The 22,023-nt window shown below is 40.1% G+C and overlaps 2 protein-coding genes across 4 annotated transcripts in view; one reads left to right on the plus strand and one right to left on the minus strand.

Annotated features, from left to right (window-relative positions):
* Positions 1–5,649, plus strand: part of hcn4l (hyperpolarization activated cyclic nucleotide-gated potassium channel 4l) — a 28,822-nt gene extending 23,173 nt beyond the window's left edge. The window contains exon 8 of the mRNA XM_017305094.2: positions 434–5,649. Coding sequence (XP_017160583.1) covers positions 434–1,851 — 1,418 coding nt within the window. The 3' untranslated portion in view covers positions 1,852–5,649. The remainder of the gene's footprint in view (positions 1–433) is intronic.
* Positions 5,650–6,971: 1,322 nt separating this feature from the next.
* On the minus strand, positions 6,972–17,908 carry pkmb (pyruvate kinase M1/2b). 3 transcript variants are annotated; one of them, XM_008411965.3, is made up of 11 exons: positions 17,856–17,908; positions 15,397–15,575; positions 15,232–15,323; positions 12,667–12,798; positions 12,399–12,585; positions 10,669–10,939; positions 10,430–10,580; positions 9,962–10,114; positions 9,151–9,317; positions 7,387–7,568; positions 6,972–7,289 (listed from the first exon to the last, which is right to left on the minus strand). In XM_008411965.3, the coding sequence occupies exons 1-11, from the start codon at positions 17,891–17,893 to the stop codon at positions 7,183–7,185; spliced, it is 1,659 nt and encodes a 552-aa protein (XP_008410187.1). In that variant the 5' UTR covers positions 17,894–17,908; the 3' UTR covers positions 6,972–7,182. The 3 variants fall into 3 exon arrangements, with proteins under 3 accessions (XP_008410187.1, XP_008410188.1, XP_008410189.1); XM_008411966.2 differs by lacking the exon at positions 17,856–17,908 and adding an exon at positions 16,674–16,802; XM_008411967.2 differs by lacking the exon at positions 17,856–17,908 and adding an exon at positions 16,678–16,699.
* Between the last annotated feature and the right edge of the window lie 4,115 nt (positions 17,909–22,023).

Below are 22,023 nucleotides of genomic sequence, written 5' to 3' on the forward strand. Positions count from 1 at the left end.
GATGAAGGGTTGGATGGAGGGATGGTTGGATGGAGTGTTGGTTGGTTGGTTGGTTGGATGGATGGATGGATGGATGGATGGATGGATGGATGGATGGATGGATGGATGGATGGATGGATGGATGGATGGATGGATGGATGGATGGATGGATGGATGGATGGATGGATGGATGGATGGATGGATGGATGGATGAAGGGTTGCTTGGTTGGATGAAGGGTTGGATAGTTGGATTTAGGGATGGATGGATGAAGGGTTGGATGGAGGGTTGGTTGGAAGAAGGGTTGGATGGATGGATGAAGGGTTGGATGGATGGATGAAGGGTTGGAGCTCATTTTAATTTATCATGCTATTAATTGATTTACTGCTAATTGCGACGTCCCATAGATTCCCACCCTCCAGTGCAGCTGAACGGTTTCTCCTTCTGTTCTCACAGGAAAGAGGAACTCGATTCTGCAGCATAAAGTCCAGCATCACCAAAGTTCGGGCACATTAAACCTCCACGAAACAGAAATCATCCAAAGAATTGTCCAGCACGACCGGGACATGGCCCAATGCACGCAGCTGATCCAAAGCAGCGCTACGCAGAGTTTGAACCTCTCCGTCGCTCCTCCGTCCCCCACACCTCTCATCTGGACGCCGTTGGTCCAGGCGCCGCTGCAGGCTGCTGCTGCCACCACGCCGCTGGCTCTAGCCTTGGCCCATCACTCCCAGTTGCCTCCCATCCTCTTCCACAGTCCTCTGGCTCCTGGTTCCTCCATGAAGGACCATTCCAGGAGGGTCCACATGGGAGGGACCGCCTCCAGCAGCTTTGGTTCAGTTCCTGGCTCCCCGGTTAGCTCTGCTAAACCCAGATCTGTGGTTGAGGCACCGACGTTGGGGTTCTCTTTGGCGCAGCATCACTCCACCGCGGTTTTATCGCCCACGGTGATGTCGCAGCCCGTCTTTACAAGCAGCCTGCAGCCCACGCCGCAGCCTCTTTACCAGCCTCCTCATTGCGCCTCGGTCTTCCCCTCCTACACCTGCTCTGCTCAGCTCCACCCTCAGCCGTTCCTCGGTGCGATGGCCGCTCAACCTCAGCCTCTGGGTTTGCTGCAGCAAGGGGTGCCGGGGAAGATTTCGGGAAGATTTCCAGCCCCAACCATCAGCCCTCTGATCTGCAGCTCGGTGAACCCCATCCTGAGCCAGCTGCAGCAGCCATACCACCCTTCTAGCCTCAACAGAGCTACCAGCACATCCAGCAACGTCAACCTCCCATATTTCCCCATCATAACCAGCAGGCTCCCGCCGGCCGGGATCAATCCGCTGCCGTCTTCGGCCGGCGGAAGCGGGGTGGCCGCCTCTCTGGCGCAGCACACCCTGGCGGGACTGCAGTCGGTTTTCCTCCCACAGGTTCTCCCTGAGCACTCGGCCCTCGCCTCCTTGGCACAGTACGGCTCTGCGGAGGCCTCGCCGTGCTACACGCCGCCTCTCCGCAGCCCAGTCACACAGAGACGGACGGTTCACCACGCCGAGCCGCCCGGCGCCACCAGCTTTCAGAGTTCTGCTCTGAGAGAGACAGCAGAGTCCTCGGCGGATCTCTTTACCCAGGAAATAAAGACAATCTCAGGCTCTCACAGCTATTTACACCAGGAAAGGCCTTCGATGGTGAGCGGCTCCTCAGAGAGGGAGGCCGGGGGCTTCCCTTCCCCCATGGCGGTCAACAAACCCTACACCGCCATCCCGGGTCAAGGTGCTCCCATCAGTCGGACACAATCAGGGCCTGAGCCTTGGAACCAGCCCGCCGGCGATCAGTCTCCTGCTAAAGTGTTAGACAGTGAACAGAAACAATCCAAGCTTCCCTCCAACTTGTGAGTGTCAGACACACCCTCCTCAACCTGCTGAGCTGCAGAGGAAACCCCTCCATGTTGGCATTTTAAAGGGGACCTATTATGCAAAGTTAACATTTGCCATGTTTTTATGCTTCCATTTGATTCTCTACTGCTTATAAAAACAGCCCAAGTGCTTTAAAACATCCTACCCAGATATTTTTTGGCAATAAGTTCATGTTTTTTGGAAAACAAGCCGTTTCAAAACCCTTCTGAATGTAACGTGACAAATAAGCCTATTGCCTAGCAACCCCAGCGGAATTCAGCCCGTTACCTAGCAACCAAGCAGAGTTCCAGCATGTTTTGTCAGCTGGTTTCATCGCTGTAGAATGGCTACTGGAAATGACAATTGTTTTGTTGTTGGCTTACCATCCAGAAACCACTTGCTGCATCCTTGTTGATTGTGCAGGAGGCTCTGCGTCTGCTTTTCAAAGGTGTACGGTTGTATAATTGCACATTTGTTTGCAACCATTTTCACATGCGGGTGTAAACGTTGAGTTGGGCAGCGTGGCCAGCAGCAGGTTATTTGGATTTAAAGTGACAAGCCCTAAATCAGCTCATTCTGCAGGACTAAAATCTCGTCTAAGAATTATTTTGAGGAAAAATGTAATGAACATATCGTAACCTGTTGAAGAAAGCATAATAGGTCACCTTTAAATGTTGAATTCAGTGCTGGGGGGTGTGTGTTTTAATCAGATGAGAGATCAGTTTAGTTTTTGTGGATGACGGACAGAAACATATTTTTTCTACTCAACATTTTCATTATAATGATAAAACCCAAAAGTATTAATGGGGTATATATTTAAGACCTGATAAGAAATATCACTTCTTATATATACTATATTATATTCTAACCTTCCTCTGTGATTTGTTATTATTTATTTGAAACCCTTTTTTTTGGTTCCCTTTTTAGCTTCACCTCTTGAGCTGAAAAGAATTACCCACAGCTGTATATTCAGTTTATGATTGAAACCAAAAATGGCTTCCCTCTTGTTAGCATCCTTTCCGGAGAAATGCTGCGCACAAACAGTCTGTGCACTTTGCTCGTTTCAGAGATCACTGCAGCGCGAAGGGTTTGACGGCGGCGTGTCTTCCAAGATAGAAAGCTTTCTCAGCAATATTGCACACCCGAACGGGTCGCACTGATCAGACTGCTTTAAAAAAAAAAAACAAAGCAATGAATGTAACAATGTCAGTCTGAGGGGAAGGGAGGGTTTGGGATTTGAATGTGTGGATGAACATGAACAGACAAAAAAAACCTGAGTTGAGGTTTGTGTGCCATGAGCATAGTATGCAATAATCTGTGTTTTTATTTTTATGGGCTTATAAAGGTACTGTGAATTAAAGCACTTGTGTCAAATCAGTAAGATTACTGGTAAATCAATCAATTAATTAGAATATAACAAACAGTGACTCAAACAAACATATAGATTCATAACAGAGTGACGCATTTGAACCCTTTGAGTTCATTTTCATTATGGCATACAGTTCAGTTTCTGCTATTAATACTCTTGACTATATGGAGCAAAAGGTTTACCGAGATATTTTGTGGTAATTATTGGCATATTTATAATAAATTTGCAGTTTTTTGTAGATTTTAGGACTCCTAAAGCATGAGAGATCATCTCCACCGCAAAAACACAAAATCTTACCAACGAGTTTTGTTCTAGTTTCCAGTGCAAATATGTTGGTACACATAAAATAAGATAAATAACTTTTCAGCAAGATATATATGAGCTTGTTTTAAGTCAATAATTGCTTACTACTGATTTAAAAAGTTCTAGTTCCGCTGGCAGATTATTTCACTCATATTTTTCTAATCTTCTAAATTAAATAATCTGCCCCTGGAACTAGAACTTTTTACTCCATTTTAAGGGATTATTGAATTAAATTAAGCTTGTATATCTTGATGAGAAGTAATTTGTATTTTTTTTAGCTTAAGTGTACTAAGATATTGGTACTAGAAACTAGAACAAAAATATGTGGTGAGATTTTGTGTTTTTGCATCAATTATTCCTATTGATACTCAACCAAGTAAAGCGATTGTATCACTAAGCAGCACAAAACAACTAGATTTATTCAGATTTTTAGATATTTACTATTATAGAACGAATATTGGGAGGAAAAAAGCAAAAGTAACAATCCTAGCATTAGTTTTGTGTTTTTAAGTTTTTTTCACAGACAAAATGTTTAGTTTATTTTGATAATAAATCAAATATGCATAATAACCACAAATAGTAAGATAATTACCCATTCTTACTGCTGAGCTTGTTGTCCAATTAAGTTAATTCAATGTATTTATATTTATTTTAGTTCCATGAACACTGTTTGAATAGACGTGGGCTATGTTCTCACTGCAGCCTGAAGTGACCCAGTTCTTACATTAATATCTGACCTTTTCATGCAGTCTGAACAACACGGGTCGGATTTTTTTCGAATGCGACTCAGGCCACTTGGTGTATCCGATAGGTATCCGTTTCAAATGTGGCCTGACTTCCAGGTCGAGTTCATCCGACCTGAACGTCATCGATACTCGACAAACGTCACTATTCTGCGTCCTGATACGAGCAAGCGGAAAGAAAAACAACCATGGCGGACGTTAATTGATATTAAGTTGTTAATGTGTTGGCTCCGGTTGGACAACTTCAAATGTGTAAGCTATGCTCCACCGTTAGCATCCACGTTTACTTCCGCAAACACTGAGCACTTCTTCGTCGTCGTTTTTGTGGCGGTTGGCAAAACACTGAGCACGCTCTCTGTGTGACGTCATTGCGCCCTCTGCTGCGCATGCGGGACACTTTCAGGTCTCGCTGGAGATCACTTGCAAGTGGGATACATTTGGAAATGTGAAGGACCGCGCCAAGACAGTCCGATTTGACAAAAAATCGTTATTGGGCCGCTTCAGGTTGCAGTGTGAACGTAGCCTTGGTTTACCACTCTGTGTGTTTCTTCCATGATTTCTCGAATCGGGAACCACAAACATATGCAGCATAGTTAAAAAGTTTAGTTTCTTTGGCGATGACCTTTGCCCTCCTTGTGAGACTGATTGGATTTTTTTGGTCGAATGTAATTTTCTAACATTTTGTTTTGTAAGCTGTAAGCCATAATCATCAAACAGAAACGACAGCAATAAATGCATCATTGTCTGTCATGAATCTATATAAAACATTATCATTTTATAAATTTAAAATCAGTGGAAACCACTTTTTGATAATATTCTAATTTATTGAGCTCCACCTGTGTGATTTTGGCTTTCGAGTCGTTACAAAAAGGGAACTGATTAAAAACTAAAAGCAATCGAGGATAATCAAACATCTTGAAACCAGCAACGCACTGAGAATGATGTGAATGTTTCTTGCACCAGTCAAAGGGCTACCAGCAGTCACCGGGGCGCGTGATCAACACCCAAACCCTGACGGGTCATATTGCTGCATATTTACCTCTTTCATTGTTTAACGTTCGATTGTAAAATCTGACATCTGCTGCTTTGTGACGCTATGCTGAATCCAAAAGACTGCTTTACGAAACAACGGTGGCATCCTTTTAGTAGTCAATGTGTTTAGCTGATTTGTTTTTCCATCCACCTCCCACCAGCGGGGTTTCACTTTATTTTAAATACATCCAGTGTCGAGGAGTAAAGTTATTGATCTGTTTATTAGTCTATTTCTCATTTTTGTTGCCTTTTTAATCACCAAATCTGATCATTTAATCTCCTGTATATTAGGCACATTTTATTTTAGCTACTGAATTTAATGCAATAAAAAACAGACATATGGTCAAATGATCTTGCGCCGAGCTGTGGGTTTCTTTTTGAAGAGCAGAGTGACGAGGACCAGAGGAAAATCTGATGGAAACGACAGCCAGGGAGGGGGAGTCTCAGACTTTAAGCCGGATTATAAATCCAGAACAGCGCGGGGTTGTTCGCTGCCAAAATTCAAAATAGCCCGGGTCATAATCTGCCAGATACTCGATACAAAGAAAATGATTTCCCATGTTCACAGAGTCAGAAGTGGTGGATTAGCAAGTAAATGGGTATTTAATTTGGTGCTTCAGAGGTTAATTAGGATAAAATACTTTTACATCGAATGTGTCTAATAACTCACTTTGAAAACTTCTAAGTATTTTAGACTTCCTATAAGGAACTTTTATTTCTTATCCGAGTAGATTGTTTGATGATACAGTGACTCATCATTGCACATAACGTGAATAATTTAATCATTAATGAAAGTATAAATCATCTACGAACTGCAGACTTGGAGAGAAAATGTTTCTGTTTTTACATTGAGACACAAATCCAATGTTTTCTTGAAGCCCACAATAAAAAATTACTTGCATATTTTTAAACAGAACAATATAATTTATTAGTTTTATTATTTAAACTTGTTTTTATTTTTATTTTAAATTAAACACCAATATTTATAATTAAATGACTGTCTCATAAATTTAAAGGGCAGTCCAAACATTGATTGGGAACAAAATGGCAAATATTTCTGACTGAATCTGCTTGTCAAGTCTCATTTTGGTGTTTGAGTTTTTATCAAAAGAAAATCATTAAGTAGCTGCTTTTCCATTACTTTTATATTCTACTAACGTTGAAAAACACAATTTTGTAATTGCAATGTTTCTTTTAACTCAGAAACGCAGTTAAAAATGACACGTGAGTAAGTTTGTTCAATCGTCTTCCTACCACTTCCTGTCGTCTTTGTCAGCGGTAACGTCTGTCTGCTGATCACATGACTCCTGATGTGTTTCGGTCACAGTTTTGTGAAATACCACAAAAACTTTTTATCAAAAAAAAGTATGTTTTTTCTAAATTGTGGCGTTTCCATTAAATACTTCTCGTTAGCATAATTAAATGGTCGATGGAAACGCAGCCAGTGGATAGTTTTTATTTCTCATCCTATATTTGATCAGATTTTATAGACTTTCATAATTTTATAGTTTTGGGCTTTTGGTTCCCGTACAAATATTTTTATGAGTTTATTGGCCAAATGATCTTTATTTCTCAAAATGTTTGGGTTCGGTTCTTTAGCTTTGATCATTTGGGTCTGAATTTACCCAAACTTTACAGGTGTGGTGGCGAAATATGAGTAAAACAAACACATCTTATCCAACAGTTCCTTTTTATTTATCATGCCAATTAATTTAAAATATTTTATCAACTTAAAGTTCCACATATAACATGTGAAGAGAACAAAACAGGATTTAGACAATAAATTGGAGGAAGGAATCATGGCGTTATTGAGAATCTGCTTCTGGTAATCCGGTCCAAGACGGAGGGAAGGAAGGTCAAAGGTGAGGGAAAGGTTCGTCCAGCTCACGGCACCAGCACCACCCTCATGGTGTTGGTGTAGCCAGAACCGGGGCGCCAGCCGGTCACAATAATGGCCACGTCACCTGACTTGAAGAAATTATGGTATTTACCTGCAAAAAGAAAAAGAAAAAGGTGAAAATTATTTTAATCAGAAGAAAATTGTTTCGCTGAACGTTGAAACAAACGATCACAACATTTCCTGCTCACCAACTTCCAGGGCAAAGTTCACACGCAGGTCGACGTCCTCGGCCCAGACGTCGCTGGCGGGTTTGGTGTAGAGCACCGGGTAGACGCCGCGGTACAGGTGGGCCTGGCGGGCCGTCATCCCGCAGCGGGTCACGGATATGATGGGGGCGCGGGGCCGGTACCTGGACAGCAGGTAGGCCGACCTGCAGGGAGCAGGCAGCGGCTCGTTACCTCAACAGGAGAAACCAACACCCTGAACACACCGGGGATTCTGGTGGTGGCAGCATCATGTTGTGGGTCTGCTGTTCTTTGTCAAGCTGAGGGTCAAATCCAGCCTGCATTACTGCCCTCTAGACAGGCCACAGACAACAGTGAGCTTAAATATTGGATCAGGTTTTGGGTGTATAGAGCCACATTACTTTAAATGTTACATTTTTTGACGTATTCGCTGAATTCATGTAATACATTCTGCCAAAACCAGACCTTTGACATTGATGATTTAATGTTCGTTGTCCCTCTGTTAAACTTCGTTCTGGGAAAATGTTTCACCTTCCAGCAGGACAAACCCAAACTTTCATCCAGAGCCACAGTAGAAGGTCAGACTAAAACCCAGTTGAACATTTGTGGTCAGGTATTTTCAGTTGGTCAATTTTGAACTGAACTTGAGTGATTTTGCAGAGAAAAATGGTCTGAATATTTTTAAAAGGGGAAAGATGGTTGGGACAGAACCTGCAGGACTTTCTATTAGAGTTGCACCGATCCACCTTGAGCTGGAAAACGTCCACGAAGTAACACAAAGTTCCTTCCCCACAATGGAGCACGTTTCACTTCCGATTTCGATATCAATATCTGAGGTTTCATATCGGCCGATCCGATACAGAAAAACAGCTGAACTGATTTAAAACATTTCTTCTTTAAAACATAGATATAAATGTGCTGAATTATTAATTTATTTGGTGACTCTGCACATTTAAATACACCAACAGCTTCACAAGTTTGGTCAAACATGTAAAAAACAAATCAGCTAATTGTGCAATTAGGAGCGAAACAGCAAAATTAAAATAAATAATACAGAAACTGAGTAAAACAAAAGGTTGACTACTTTGGTCCAACAGTTAAAATAACAACAAATCTTCTTTCAAATGGTTCAGAAAGCGCAATAAGGAATTTTAAATATAACGTAAAATAAATAATAAAGCATAGAATTAGACTGAACAGATCAGTATTTATAGATTGGTCACATTGGTACCAGACTTTGTTAAATATTGGTGCCAGTACAGATGGTAATATCAGATCGGTGCGTCTTTCTAACATTGTTATTTTTAGACGTTTTACCTCTCCACCTTCCTCTGCTTGTTTTAAATTGTCTCTCTGCTTTTTCCTGCTGCAGAGTGAAAAACCATTGAGCTGGAAAATGTCCACGAAGCAACACAAAGTTCCTCCCCCACACTGAAGCAGCCATGAGATCCATTGTTAAAACGGAAAGCTGAAGTATTTAAGCCGCTATAATCATCCGGTGGGTCCAGCTGACGCGTCGTCTGTATCACATGTTGAGAGGAATGAACAGGGAGTTAAAATTAACCTGTAAAATGTCAGGGTTCACGTCTCAGAAGGTCACCAGCAGAAAGCAGATTGTGAAAGTTGGCACACTTCAGAGGAGCTGAAGGCCGGCGTTAGCGGAGGCGTCGGGATGGAGAAGTATCGTAACGCAGCAGTCCGAGCGCCTGCAGCAGCGGCGGCGGACCAAAGCGATGACTCAGAGAGCGAAGCGAAGCGGCGCCGTACCTGCCCGTGTTGGTGAGCACAATGATGGCGCTGGCGCAGCACTTGAAGGAAGCCTCCACGGCGCCGATGGCGACGGACTCCGTGGGGTCGCGGGTCAGGTGAGAGATGCGTCGCAGCTCCTCGAACGTCTGCCTGTGGAACATGGCGGCCTCGGCTTCGCGGGCGATCTGAACGCAGGAAGCAGACATTTTATAAAAACGGAAAACGGGGCTGCAGCCGCACTGCTGGGTTCAGCTGGTCTGCATGCAGAGGACAAGAAGATAAACCAACATTTCTGGCAGAAGAAGTCATAAATATAATGGAGTGATAAACTCATGTTCATTCAGGCTCCATGAAAACCATAAATGTCCTCAAAACACCAACTGTGGAAAAATCTACACTGAAGAAAAAAGAGAATGGAACTACAACTTAAAAAATGTAGCTAATTTATTACATGTTACATTTATTTACCTTTGTTTAACATGACAACTTAATATATTTGCTTGAGTAAAATTTATTTTATTACCTGTATCAAATTAACTATATATTTTTTATTTGATTTGTTCATTCCTTGCAGACAGTCGGACAGAGAAAACATGCATTCAAAACCAAGAACAAAATAATGATGCAACTTAAAGCTAACCACTTTGTAAGCCTGCCACATTTATTCCGACATTAAATTATGCAAAACTGGATTGACGCATTACTGCAGCTGACTGAAATTATTTGAGCAGGTATAAATAATTTAGGAAACCTGTAATCTGTTCATCTAGACTGTAATGATCCAGTGAAGTGGCTGTGCTCTGTTAGCTCTGCTGCCACCGGGTCTCACCATGTGCTGGGTGCGCACCGCCTCCAGAGGATAGTCTCCCTTGGCCGTCTCTCCGCTCAGCATGATGCAGTCGCTGCCGTCCAGCACGGCGTTGGCCACGTCGGTGGCCTCGGCGCGGGTCGGGCGCGGCTTCTTGGTCATGCTCTCCAGCATCTTAACCGGAACCAAAACCAACTTTGTGTCATTTCATGTCTGACTTCACGAGCTGCCACACTTTAAAAAAGTAACTGTAGAATTTAGAGTAAATTAGTGGCAGCAGGGCAGCCAGATGTTATAATCGTTACAGTAACTTTGGTGTAATTTTATTATAATTTTACTGTGAATTTATTGAAGTTTTACTGTGAATTTCATTGCTGTTTTACTGTGAATTTTATTGCTGTTTTACAGTATTTTTATTACAGTTGCACAGTAATTACACTACATGGTTACTGTAATATCAGCATGTTGTTGACATGCAGAGAAAAAGACCTGCGTGGCGCAGATGATGGGCTTGCCGACCCGGTTGCATCGGCCTGTCATCATCTTCTGCGCGACGAACACCTTCTCTGTTGGGATCTCGATGCCCATGTCGCCGCGGGCAACCATGATGCCGTCGCTGGCCTCCAGGATCTCGTCAAACCTGACAGAAACGATGAGAAACACCTTCAGTAAATCCAGAAGCCGGCGCTGTGCAGCAGCTTCAGCAGGACGGACGAAGCGCCGCCCACCGGCACACGCCCTCCTGGTTCTCCAGCTTGCTGATGATCTTGATGTCCTTGCCCTTCTCCCCCAGGACCTTCCTCACGGCGTGAACGTCGGCCGCCTTGCGGATGAAAGAGGCGAAGACCATGTCGATGTTCTGCTCCAGGCCGAACTGCAGGTCCTGGATGTCCTTCTCGGACAGAGCCGGCAGGTCGACGGCCGCGCCCGGCAGGTTGACGCCCTTCTTGCTGCCCAGCATGCCGCCGTTCTCAATGTCACACATCAGGTAGTCGTTTCCTTTGGATCCAGGAGAATCAAAACAGCGACGCAACATGTTTTATAACGCTGTCGATTCTCAGAGGAAGTTTTCCACATTTTGTCATAATGCAAACACAAAGCATGGGCCTCCGACAACAAGGAATATTACTGGACAATAAATTGTCCCAGAAGTTATTGCAATAAACAATAGTATTGTTTTGAGACCATTTACAAGTAATACAATGCTAACAGCATAATAATACAAAACACATTCTCAAAGATCAATAAACTTTCAATACTAGTGAACGTTTAACACAGGAACAGGAAGACATTTTAAGTATCCAAAAGAAATGAACAAAAACAATAAATAAATAAAATTAATTATGAATTCTCTGTAAACAAAATTATCCTTCAAAGAAAGGAGCTGGTTGAGACAAAACACCAGACTGAAAACTGTCGTCAACCAGTTTTTGGTAGAAAGAAAAAAGAAAAATTATGCAAATAGAAATAATTGAACTCACTTTAATTTATTATGTAAATAATTGAGTTATTGTTTATTGAGGCAGGCCTGGTGGTGGAGGAAGTACTCAACCTCTGTAAGTCAAATGTACAAATAAACACACAAAAATGTACTCCAGTCATTTTTGTGTGTTTCTTTTACTTCAGTGAAAGGAAGTATTTTCTTTTAAAAATACTTAAAAGTGTTGAGAGTAAAAGTACCTGTTGAATGTATTTGCTATTACAATGATCTAGAATATCTGTAAGAGTGACTACTGCATGTTTACTTTCTTTAATACATCAACGGTGTTGCAGCATTTTAATGAACGACGCTGAACGTTTTTAATGTGTTTACTTTGTGACACAGTTTACAAAACAGAGGAATGATTTTACCTCTGCAGGTTCTTATTGAACACAAAGTAAAACAAACACTCCAAAACCACAAAGTCTTCTCAAGTATTTTTCAAAGTTTTGGTTTAAGAAAACTAACATAAGTAACTTTTCAGCAAGAAATAGGAGCTTTTTTAAGTCAGTAATTCTTTAATATTTGTGGAAAAGTTCAATAGGAACATTATTTCACTTATAAAATGGGGAAAATGTCTTATGAGTGAAATAATCTGCCGATGGAACCAGAACTTCTTCATCAGTTTTAAGGAATTAGTGACTTAAAACAAGCTCCTATTTCTTGCTGAAAAGTTACTGGTTTTATTAAGATATTTGCACTGTAATCTGGATCAAAAATATCTGGGAAGATTTTGTGTTTTTGCAGTGAATGTGTCACTAAAGCCAGTGATATTTTAATTTGCTGACACTAACGACGGATCTCCTGTTTTCCCTCTTCTCTAAGGGTAGATTTGTGGACATCTGTCACGTAAAACACCCCTAGAAATACTGTGAAGTTTGTGTTTGCAACGTGGCAAAATGTGAAGAAGTTTGGGGGTAAAATTACTTTTGCAGAATATTGTAAATGAACAGAGTAGCTGTTTGTTTCTGCTCTCACCCATTTCTTTAACCACGAGTGAAATCAGACCGTCGTCTATGTAGACGTGGCTGCCGATCTCCACCACCTTGATGATGTTTTTGTAGTCGAGCCACAGAGTTTTCTCATCGCAGTTGTCCTTGTGCTGATCGTTTGTGGTGACCTTGATGGTTTCTCCCTTTTTGAGCTCCACCTCAGCAGTGCCGCTCTGATAAAAACATAGAGCCATGACAGTCATTAATCCTCCATAAATCAAACACTTGCCTCGTGTAATTTGGCAGGAACTCACGCCTTTGATGAGGCCGGTCCTGATTTCTGGTCCCTTGGTGTCCAGAGCGATGGCCACCGGCCTGTATTCAATAGATCCGGGCCCAAAGCTCTCGGTCGCCTCGCGGATATTCTTGATGGTCTCTGCATGGTACTGAGAAACAAAAGGATGTCACAATAATCCTTCAAATCTCTGTAGCTCTACTCTGCGAAAACACAAAATCTTACCAAGTATGTTTGGTTCTAGTTTCTAGCGTCTTAGCCGACTTGAAATGCGACAAAACTAACTGAAAAGTAACTTTTCAGCAAGAAATATGAGCTTATTTTAAGACAATAATTCTTTAATATTGATGAAAAAATGTTTGTTCCACTGACAGATTAGGGGTTGCTAGGTGGCTGGGGTTACCTAGCAACCAGCCAAGACAGGACGTCACCTAGCAACCAGGTACTAGTTCCACTAGCAGATTATTTCACTTATGATAAGACATTTTTTCCATGTTATAAGTGAAATAATCTGCCAATGGAACTAGAACTTTTTCATCACTTTTAAGGAAATATTGACTTAAAACAAGCTAATATTATTGTTGAAAAGTTATCTGTATGTTGGTTTTGTCTTGTTTCAAGTCTACTAAGATATTTGCAATAGAAACTACACCAAAAATACTTGGTGAGACGTTGTGTTGTTGCAGTGTGCAACAGGGGGATTTAAATTTAAAGGGGCAGTATTATGTATTTTCCAGCCACCTTGGTGTCATTTTAGAACACAGTCAGGCAACTATATTAAATTCAATTGTTATAAAAATGCTGTACATAAGACATGACTTAAAAACAAATTTGACTTTGTAATTTAAAATTGGACCTTTGTCTCTTTAAGAAACTCCAGCTCTTTCTGAAACTCCACCTTCAGGAAGTCACCACCTCCTCTCTTAACAATGTTTTTACCAGCATTGCACTGAAAAGTTGCTGCTACAACGAGCCCAGCTGATGTGCAGTTCAACCAGGTGTTTGCTAATTGCTGCTGGCTAGTCTGAAGGAGCCGAGTTGTGGAGGTGGAAGCTTGGAAACTGCAGCTCTGAGGAGGAGCTGCGTCTCGAAGGCGGGGCTAGGTCCACCTACACGTTTTTGAACAACCGAATGGTTGCCATGGAGATTAAAGGATTTCTCAAACATGTATGAAATAATCAAAACAACTCTCCAGGGAATAACATTATAACATGATGTAAAGCTAAACAACAGTCTTCAACTAACTCAAAACACCAAGTTTTATTTCTGCAGACAAAAACTCATCTGGAATCGTGTCCCGTTCCCAAAGCGTAAACTGCAGCAACAGGTGGCCACATTGTCAGGCAGCTCCAAACTAAAAACAGAGCTAGCAGAGCAGCAGCATATTTTTAGCGCAGGACCTTCAGCCTAGCTGTGCTTTGAATACACACTTGGAGCTGCTGAGCTGCATCACTTCAACTCCTGCTGTACAACTGGAAAAAATGGCAACAAGCAAATTAAAGTATCACAAGCAAAAATCTCCTAGAGGAGAAAGAGTGAGCGCAGCCTGCTGCTCCTTCTCTACATGCTCCCACTGTTGCTGTGAGCCGCGTTCCTATTTATAGCTGCGCTGACAACTGCCACACCAATCAGACAGAGGTCACGTCTATTTTCCCTCTCCCCTCAAAACGAATCATTTGGTTGTCATTTTCCAAAGGCATTACTATTCACTAAACTGAAGATGGTGCATATATATGTATATTTTTAATTCGATCCATCAGGTCTGACCTGTGTTACTGAAAGGGCTGCAGTTAACTTGTAAAGCTCCAAGTCATGATTCTGGACGTCCGCTCAGGTGACAGTCAGCGGGGTCGTGACTTTTAAAGGTAAAGTGTCAGGGAGTTCAGGTCAGCGGCTGACCGACCAAAGAGTTTTTTTCCTAGGATACAGGCGGAGTGCTGAAGGGTCAACTACGAGCTCTGAGATCATGTAACCGACGGTTAGCAGGCGGCGGGACAAATGCCAGCCTGATTCAGTGAAACGCCTGCATGGAGCTTCAATTTGCTGCTGCTGGTGCACTGTTTTATCAGTGTTTAGCTTTAAAATCTGATAGGAAATCAATACTGACATGTATCTGTCACAAGCAGCAATAAATCATTTAATCCCACGATGAATTAAACTGAGCTCAATAATTTTAATTTGCATGACTGATTGTTTTTCTCTTTACACTCTTTCTACCAAAACCTGGATGACAAAATTCTTCATTCTGGTGTTTTGGTCTCATCTAACCCATTTGTTGAAGGGCGATGTTGTTTGCAGAGACTTTATTATTAATTTCATTTGCTGTTTTTGTTGTTTTGTTTATTTATTTTTAGACATTTAAAATGTCTTCTGTCTCAAGTGTTCAATGTTTATTAGACTTTAAAGTTCATTGATGTTTGAGAACCTGTTCTTGCATTATTATGCCATCATTACCATTATGTAACTTAAAAATGGTCTCAAAACAACAGTATTACAATTTATCGTAGTAACTTCTGGGACGATTTATCGTCCGGTAATGATTAAGGCGACAGGCCTGCGAACGTCTCGCTGCTTCTTTACTCACTTCATGTGTGCCATGAGAGAAGTTCATTCGTGCAACGTTCATCCCAGCTTTGATCATTTCTTTGGCCATCTCCACGGATCTGGAGGCCGGTCCTGCGTAACAAAGCACGCTCGTTAACATGCAGTAATGAACGGAGAGTCTGCACTCTGCGGTGGTTTGTCTGACCGATTGTGCAGATGATGCCGGTGTTGCGAGACGTGGCCGGCTCGGAGTTGATGTCCAGCAGGCACATGTGCTCGATTAACGTGTCGGCCATGGCGGCGGGGAGCTGCTGGGTCTGCATGATGGTAGGGACAGCGTCCTTCGGCTTGGACATGTTTGGATTGGAGTCTGCAGGGATCGTCCTGGCGACACAAAGGAAGGAGCGATGGGACACGTGACCAACATGTTTTCGTAATATTTGTAAGTTGTTGATTTAAATTTTGTGTTTTATTTAATCTTGTTTGTGTCTTAAGAAATACCTTTATGTCTTTTTAGGAATGTTTGTAAAGGATTCTTACAGTAATGTCTCATGTGATTTTGATCAAATTTAATGTCTGTTCAACTGCTGACTGTGTTTTCTTTATAATGTTGTAAGATTGTGTTCTTTTATGTAAAGCTGCTGAAATGTGCTACACAAATAAAAGTGATTAATATAATAAAATCTGATGTCCATTTTTCATTTTGGATTTTCGTTGTTAAAGGTTAGAGCACAGTGTTCAGCTTTTGAACAGGCGTCTGCCTGACCTTTGCATTTAAAAACAAGGCATGCAAACAACCAGAAACAATAGAGGCAACATGGAAAACCTGTCCCTAAAAAATTACTTTCTCTTATTATTGATAACTTTTAGTTCTTATTTGAAGCACCAGATTAACAGAAGCTCATAAAATAGCTTCTGCAGAAGGCAGAAAAGTACAGGATGCTCCTGATTTCCTGTCTCTCAGTGATATTTAAGACAAAACAGCACCAAGGGACAAACAGTTTTTATGCTGCTAAGGCGCAATAATGGTTGAAAATCCTGCGCTGAGTTAAGCTGTAATGCTAAATGGCTGACATGTTCCTGTCATCAGCATTTTTTATCATGTAAATTTAATCTACCATGAAACATATCTAATAAAATAAACTGTATCTGGTCACGTTAAATATCTATCAAATGTTGGGTCAACAGGTTTGCTAAAGGTCACTACTAAAAATATATGAACCTCTAACAGTTAAATATCCAGATGGATGCCATAGTTTACGGAGCAGCAGGTAAAACTCGCAGATGTTAGATGATTTTTAAAGAATAATTATTTTTATTATTTAATTAATAAAGACGCAAACTAAGATGTTATGTCAACGTTTGTAAAATGAAAACAGGTTAAAAAGTGCAAATAAAAATGTAAATACTTCAATAAATTAACATAAAACAGCATATTACCGCGCTGTTTAGTATGTTTTAAGGCACCCTAATTTCGCTTACCTACTGGGTGAACTTTGCAGGGGACCAAGGCGCCACCCTCCCTGCCGGAGCGCCCGCGTTTTATTCCAGCAGGGACTACTTTCTTGTGCGCATTAAGCAGCTTCTGCCACCGGATACCCCGGGCGCGACGGTTGGGGGCCAGATAGCTGCACAGATCTTCTAAGGTGGACGAACTTCACTCATGACGTTTGGTGTGCTATATGTTATGTTATTTTATTAAATAAAGCTTAAAGTCTCGTGCCTATCTCCAGCTAACGTTCCGGGCGAGAGACGGGGTCACCCTGGACAGGTCGCCAGTCTGTCGCAGGGCAACACAGAGACACACAGGACAAACACACACACACACACACACACACACACACACACACACACACACACACACACACACACACACACCTAGGGGCAATTTGGAGAGGCCAATTAACCTGACAGTCATGTTTTTGTACTGTGGGAGGAAACCGGAGTACCCGGAGAAAACCCACCATGCACAGGGAGAACATGCAAACTCCATGCAGAAAGACCGGGGTCGGGAATTGAACCTTCTTGCTGCAAGGCAACAGCTCTATCAACTGCGCCACAGTGCAGCCCCGTGCAGAAACATTTCGTCGTTAAATCTTCAACCTGATTGTGTGTAATATCATTCTTAAAACAAAGATACTTATTGTTTTTTCTTTGCTTGTGCCTCTTTTTCGTCCATGAAATGTACTAAAACTAGCTAAATTAGCCCTCCGACCTCTAAACTTATTTTGTAAACATTTAAAATACAAAGTGTAAAAAGCTTTTACAGATGCTATTCAGCTAAGAAAATGTAAATATGAAAAATAGAAAGAAAAGAAAAATCTTTCTTTTCTTTAATAAAATAACAATTGTGTAACACGTGGCTGTGTAACACGTGGCTGGCCAATAAAATGCTTGCTATTCTTAAATGAGAATCTTTTATAAACGTATTTTTGTAACTGAAACGCAACAGAAGGAACAATAACATCGCAAGATTAACGCTGAACTCTAAACGTTTTTGTAACTGAAATATAACAGAAATATGCTTTACTAGCCGCTAAGCTAAAAAAAAAAAAACTACCAAAAAAGATAAAAAGAACAAGAACACTTCTCTACATTTTATCAACAAAAGAGAAATCAACAACAACACATGTCTAAATGTCTTCCAAACGCACAAATACTTACATAACTGGGAATTTACTAAGTTGAAAAGTAAACAACATTGAGAAAGTTAATTAGCCAAAATTCTTGTACGGTAACCGTGAAAATTACCTCAAAGATTGTTTGATGTGAAGAGCGCTCACTCGGCCATGTTTCTGTAAAATACAATGAGACGGATGTCACACACTGATCACATTTCAAAACATTTTACATTCTGTAAATGGATTTAGTCGTACAATTATGAACTTATTAAGGTAACTTATTTCCACTACAAACTGTTTACGGTATATACACAGAAGCTGTAGCATCACAGGAAGGAGTAGAAGCTCCCATAAAATATCCTTATTTGATGGGGTTTAGCTAACTGATATGCAGAATGGAGAAAGTTTTCCTTGTGTTAAGATTTTCTTTTTCTTAAATATGACTGAGTCTTAGGGTCATTGTAGGTAGAAGAAAAAATAGGAATACATTTCCAACGAAAATCTCATAAATTTTGACATTAATCTTAGAATTTTTCTAGAAAAAAATACTCAGAAATTTCTGAGATCCAAAGGTTGAAAATTTGCTCGAAAAATTCTGAAATTTTTAGATTAATGTCAGAAATAATATCAGAAATTTCTCAACTGCAAAAGGCAAAAAATGGTAAGCACAGACATTTTGAGATTAATCTCAGAAACTTCTAGAAAATTAGTTGGGAAATTATGATGTTTAAAAGTCCAAAAATTTGCTTAAAAAAAAGAAGAAAAAAAAAGACATTTGGAGTGTAATCTCAGAAATTTTGTGGAAAAAAAATTACATTTCCCAAAATTGAAAATTGTTGACAGTTGGAATTTTTTCTGAGTTTCAAAAGTCTAAACTTCCAACTTTTGAAACTCAGAGAATTCTGAGTTTTTTTCTTGCATATTGTCACTCAGCGTGTTAGTGAAATCCATGTTTTTTTTTCCTTGAAAATTTCTGAGATTAATCTCAAAACTTTAGTTTTTTTGGCAGAAATTTTGTCTTCCTATTTCTCTACCTGAACGGGAACATGAACATTATAACATGGTTTTAATTACAAATCTTTGGTAATTATTGAGTCAGTAGGTAATATATTTCATTAAATTCAGATAAAGGGTAGGATTAAATAAGCGCACTTCAAGTTTCTAGAGTTTCTAGAGAAAATATCTTAGTACACTTGAAATAAGACAACTTAAAAGTAACTTTTCAGCAAGAAAACTCCTTAATATTTATAAAACACTACTAGTTCCATTGGCTGATAAATAAACTTATAAGTAAAATGTCTTCTTGTAAGTGAAATAATATGCCAGTGGAACTAGAATTTGGTTGCTAGGTGACGTCCTCCACTTGGCTGGGGTTGCTAGGTAACGGGAAGTGCCAGTTGATAGTTACATATGTGAAAAAATCTGCCAATTGAACTGACACTCTTTTATCAGTATTAAGGAATTATTTACTGAAAACAAGCTTGCTATATCTTGCTGAAAAGTTACTTGCAAGTTAGTTTTGTCGTTTTTCAAGCATATTAATATATTTGCACTAACAACGATAGACCAAAAATACTTGGTAATATTTAGTGTTTTTGCAGTGTGATCACTTCTTCTTAGTCCTTATCGAACAGAAAAGTATTGGTAAACAAATTATTTTGTTCTCGGTTATGTATGCACATGTTTTTCTCTGTCCTACTCTTTGCTTGTTCTTTTGTTTTTTGTTTAAAAATAAATACAAAAAAATCTACAATGGCCGTAATACGATATTGTACTTAAATGCATAATTAGTATGTTTTGTGTAAAATATATAAAGAAACAACAACACGCAGTCTGTTCAGTAGTTTTTATGTCTGTCTTCTCTTTTTGTTTTGTGTTTTTTAGATCAGCAGGGTTCCTCTTCCTGCTTCCACGCCTGGCGTTCTTCAGAGACCTGGTGGAGTTATTACCTTGTCGGGAAGGAGACAGGCGATGACTCAAGTGCATGTAACCTTATTATGGACCAACTCGGTGGGCACGACACCAACACCCAGATTTCTAGTTAGGCTCAGGCAGAAACTTCACCAAAAATAGAGGGTGGATGTGCACCTCCGTCTGGCTGCCATGTTGTCACGATAAATCATGTCACACAGATCTGAGCGACCACTAGTTCCAAGACGCATATCTAACATACCGTAGCTCACATAAAATCAAATCCTCCCCATGGGCGTTGTCAGCATATACCTACAGATTCCTGTCTGGTAATGAATATGGTCAAGATGAGCCGTCTCATTACTATCTGGAAATGCAGCCAATACAAGGGGAAGGGAGTTTGCCTTTACCAATCCAGAGCATGCACTTCAAAAACACAAAATCTCATGAAGTATTTTTTATCTAGTTTCTAGTGCAAATATTGTAATGCATTTTAAACAAGTAACTTTTCAGCAAGGTTGTTTAAGTCAATAATTCCTTAATATTGATGACAAAATACTGGTACCACTCATAACATGGGGAAACTGCTTGCTATAACTGAAATTAATACTTATTAAATCATTATTAAGACTTTATTTACTTAAAACAAGCCCTTATATTTTCCTGAAAAGTTACTTGTAAGTTAATTTTGTCTTATTTCAAGTATAGAAGGATATTTGCACTAGAGACTAGACCAAATTTACTTGCTAAAACATTTGTGTTTTTGCAGTGTGGATGATTTTAATACTGAAAATAAACAAACATGACAAATACTTGTTTTAATTCCCAGATCGAAGAAAAACTTCACTATGTTTTCATATAATTTGAAAGAACAAGCCTAAATTTGCTGAGTTTTTGCACAAATGGCCAAAGGTTCAAAACGTGCGACCTTGGATTTAACTTTAAATTAAAACTCTCACATTCTCTGAAGCAACAAATGAACCTATAAATTGGCCAACATTTTGCAGCATGTAAGGACTTTAATTTTTTAGGAAGAAGAAAACTGATTCTAAACTCTTACCCAATACAGAAAAGGATACATTTACACACCGTAAATCCAAAAGAAGCCACTGCCTAAGAGAAAATACACAACTCCACTCAGAGTGAAACTCATTTGAAGTCTAGAATCATCATAAAATCAGATTAACAATTACAACTGTCCCTGAAAGCGCAACACAACCCATTACAACTATAGAACAAAACCTAAGGTCATGACAGTCACTTTAAGTCACATTTAATTTCATGTGTCCATTTTCTATCATCTTAAACGTTGGCTAAAAGTGCTGTGAAAAGCTGTGAAACCGGAATGTGGGACAGGCTCAACAACTCAACTCCAGCTCCCTCTTGTGGTCGATTGACTGAACTGCCTTAAACCTCCTTTAATTTCACGTGTCTGCAGTTTTATCCTGGACGATGAAACTAGATGAACTGCTGAAGTTTTGTAACCTGAGCGCCGACAACTCATCATTGCAGACGTGTGAACATTATGCAGACGTCACTTGATATAAATTGGAAGACAAACAAGACCAAGTCCATTTTCGTTGCCTTATGCAAGATCACTTCGCAAAGTACGTGCTTCAGGAAGGAAATCCAGATCATCCTGGGGGATCCCGGCGCATATCCAGTTCAGAAGGGATGAGCAGCTATTCACAGACGTTCTCCAGTCCATCTGGCTCAGTTTCAGCTATTTTTCAAAGAATAAAGCGCAAAAATGTTGGTGGAAACTGCATCATTTTCCATCCACTTCACAATAAGGCTGCAACTAACGATTATTTTAGTTAAGAGTTAACGCATCGATTATTCTGACCATTATTCGGATGACAAAAACTGGCACATTCTGAAGATTTTTCATTTAACTCTATTTTATATTAGAAATGCATTAAAATATACAAATAAACAAACAATCCAATTCCTTTTAAAATAAGAAAATAATTTTTTTAATCGTCAAATATGCAGGAGCGCAACATCCCTGTAGTATGATTGGTCATTTAGCAAAACAAAACAAAACAAAATACAATCAACAACATCTATAAAAAAACTCAGTCCTTTTTGCTTTAGGTATTAAGACATTGTCGGGCTAGTCTGTCAATAATTCAGTTTTTTGTTTTTGTTTTGTTTTGTTTTGGATTACCTGATTTATAAATATGAAGTAAAAGGTTCTTAATAATTTTTGTATTTTTTTATAAGAATTTGAACCAGATGAAGCTAAAACTGTTACTTGAGGGTATTTTGATAGAACATATTTACAAACAAATATGTTT

This window comes from Poecilia reticulata, chromosome 6 (genome assembly GCF_904066995.2).
Source record: "Poecilia reticulata chromosome 6, P_reticulata-male-v2, whole genome shotgun sequence".
Taxonomy (NCBI): Eukaryota; Metazoa; Chordata; class Actinopteri; order Cyprinodontiformes; family Poeciliidae; genus Poecilia; species Poecilia reticulata.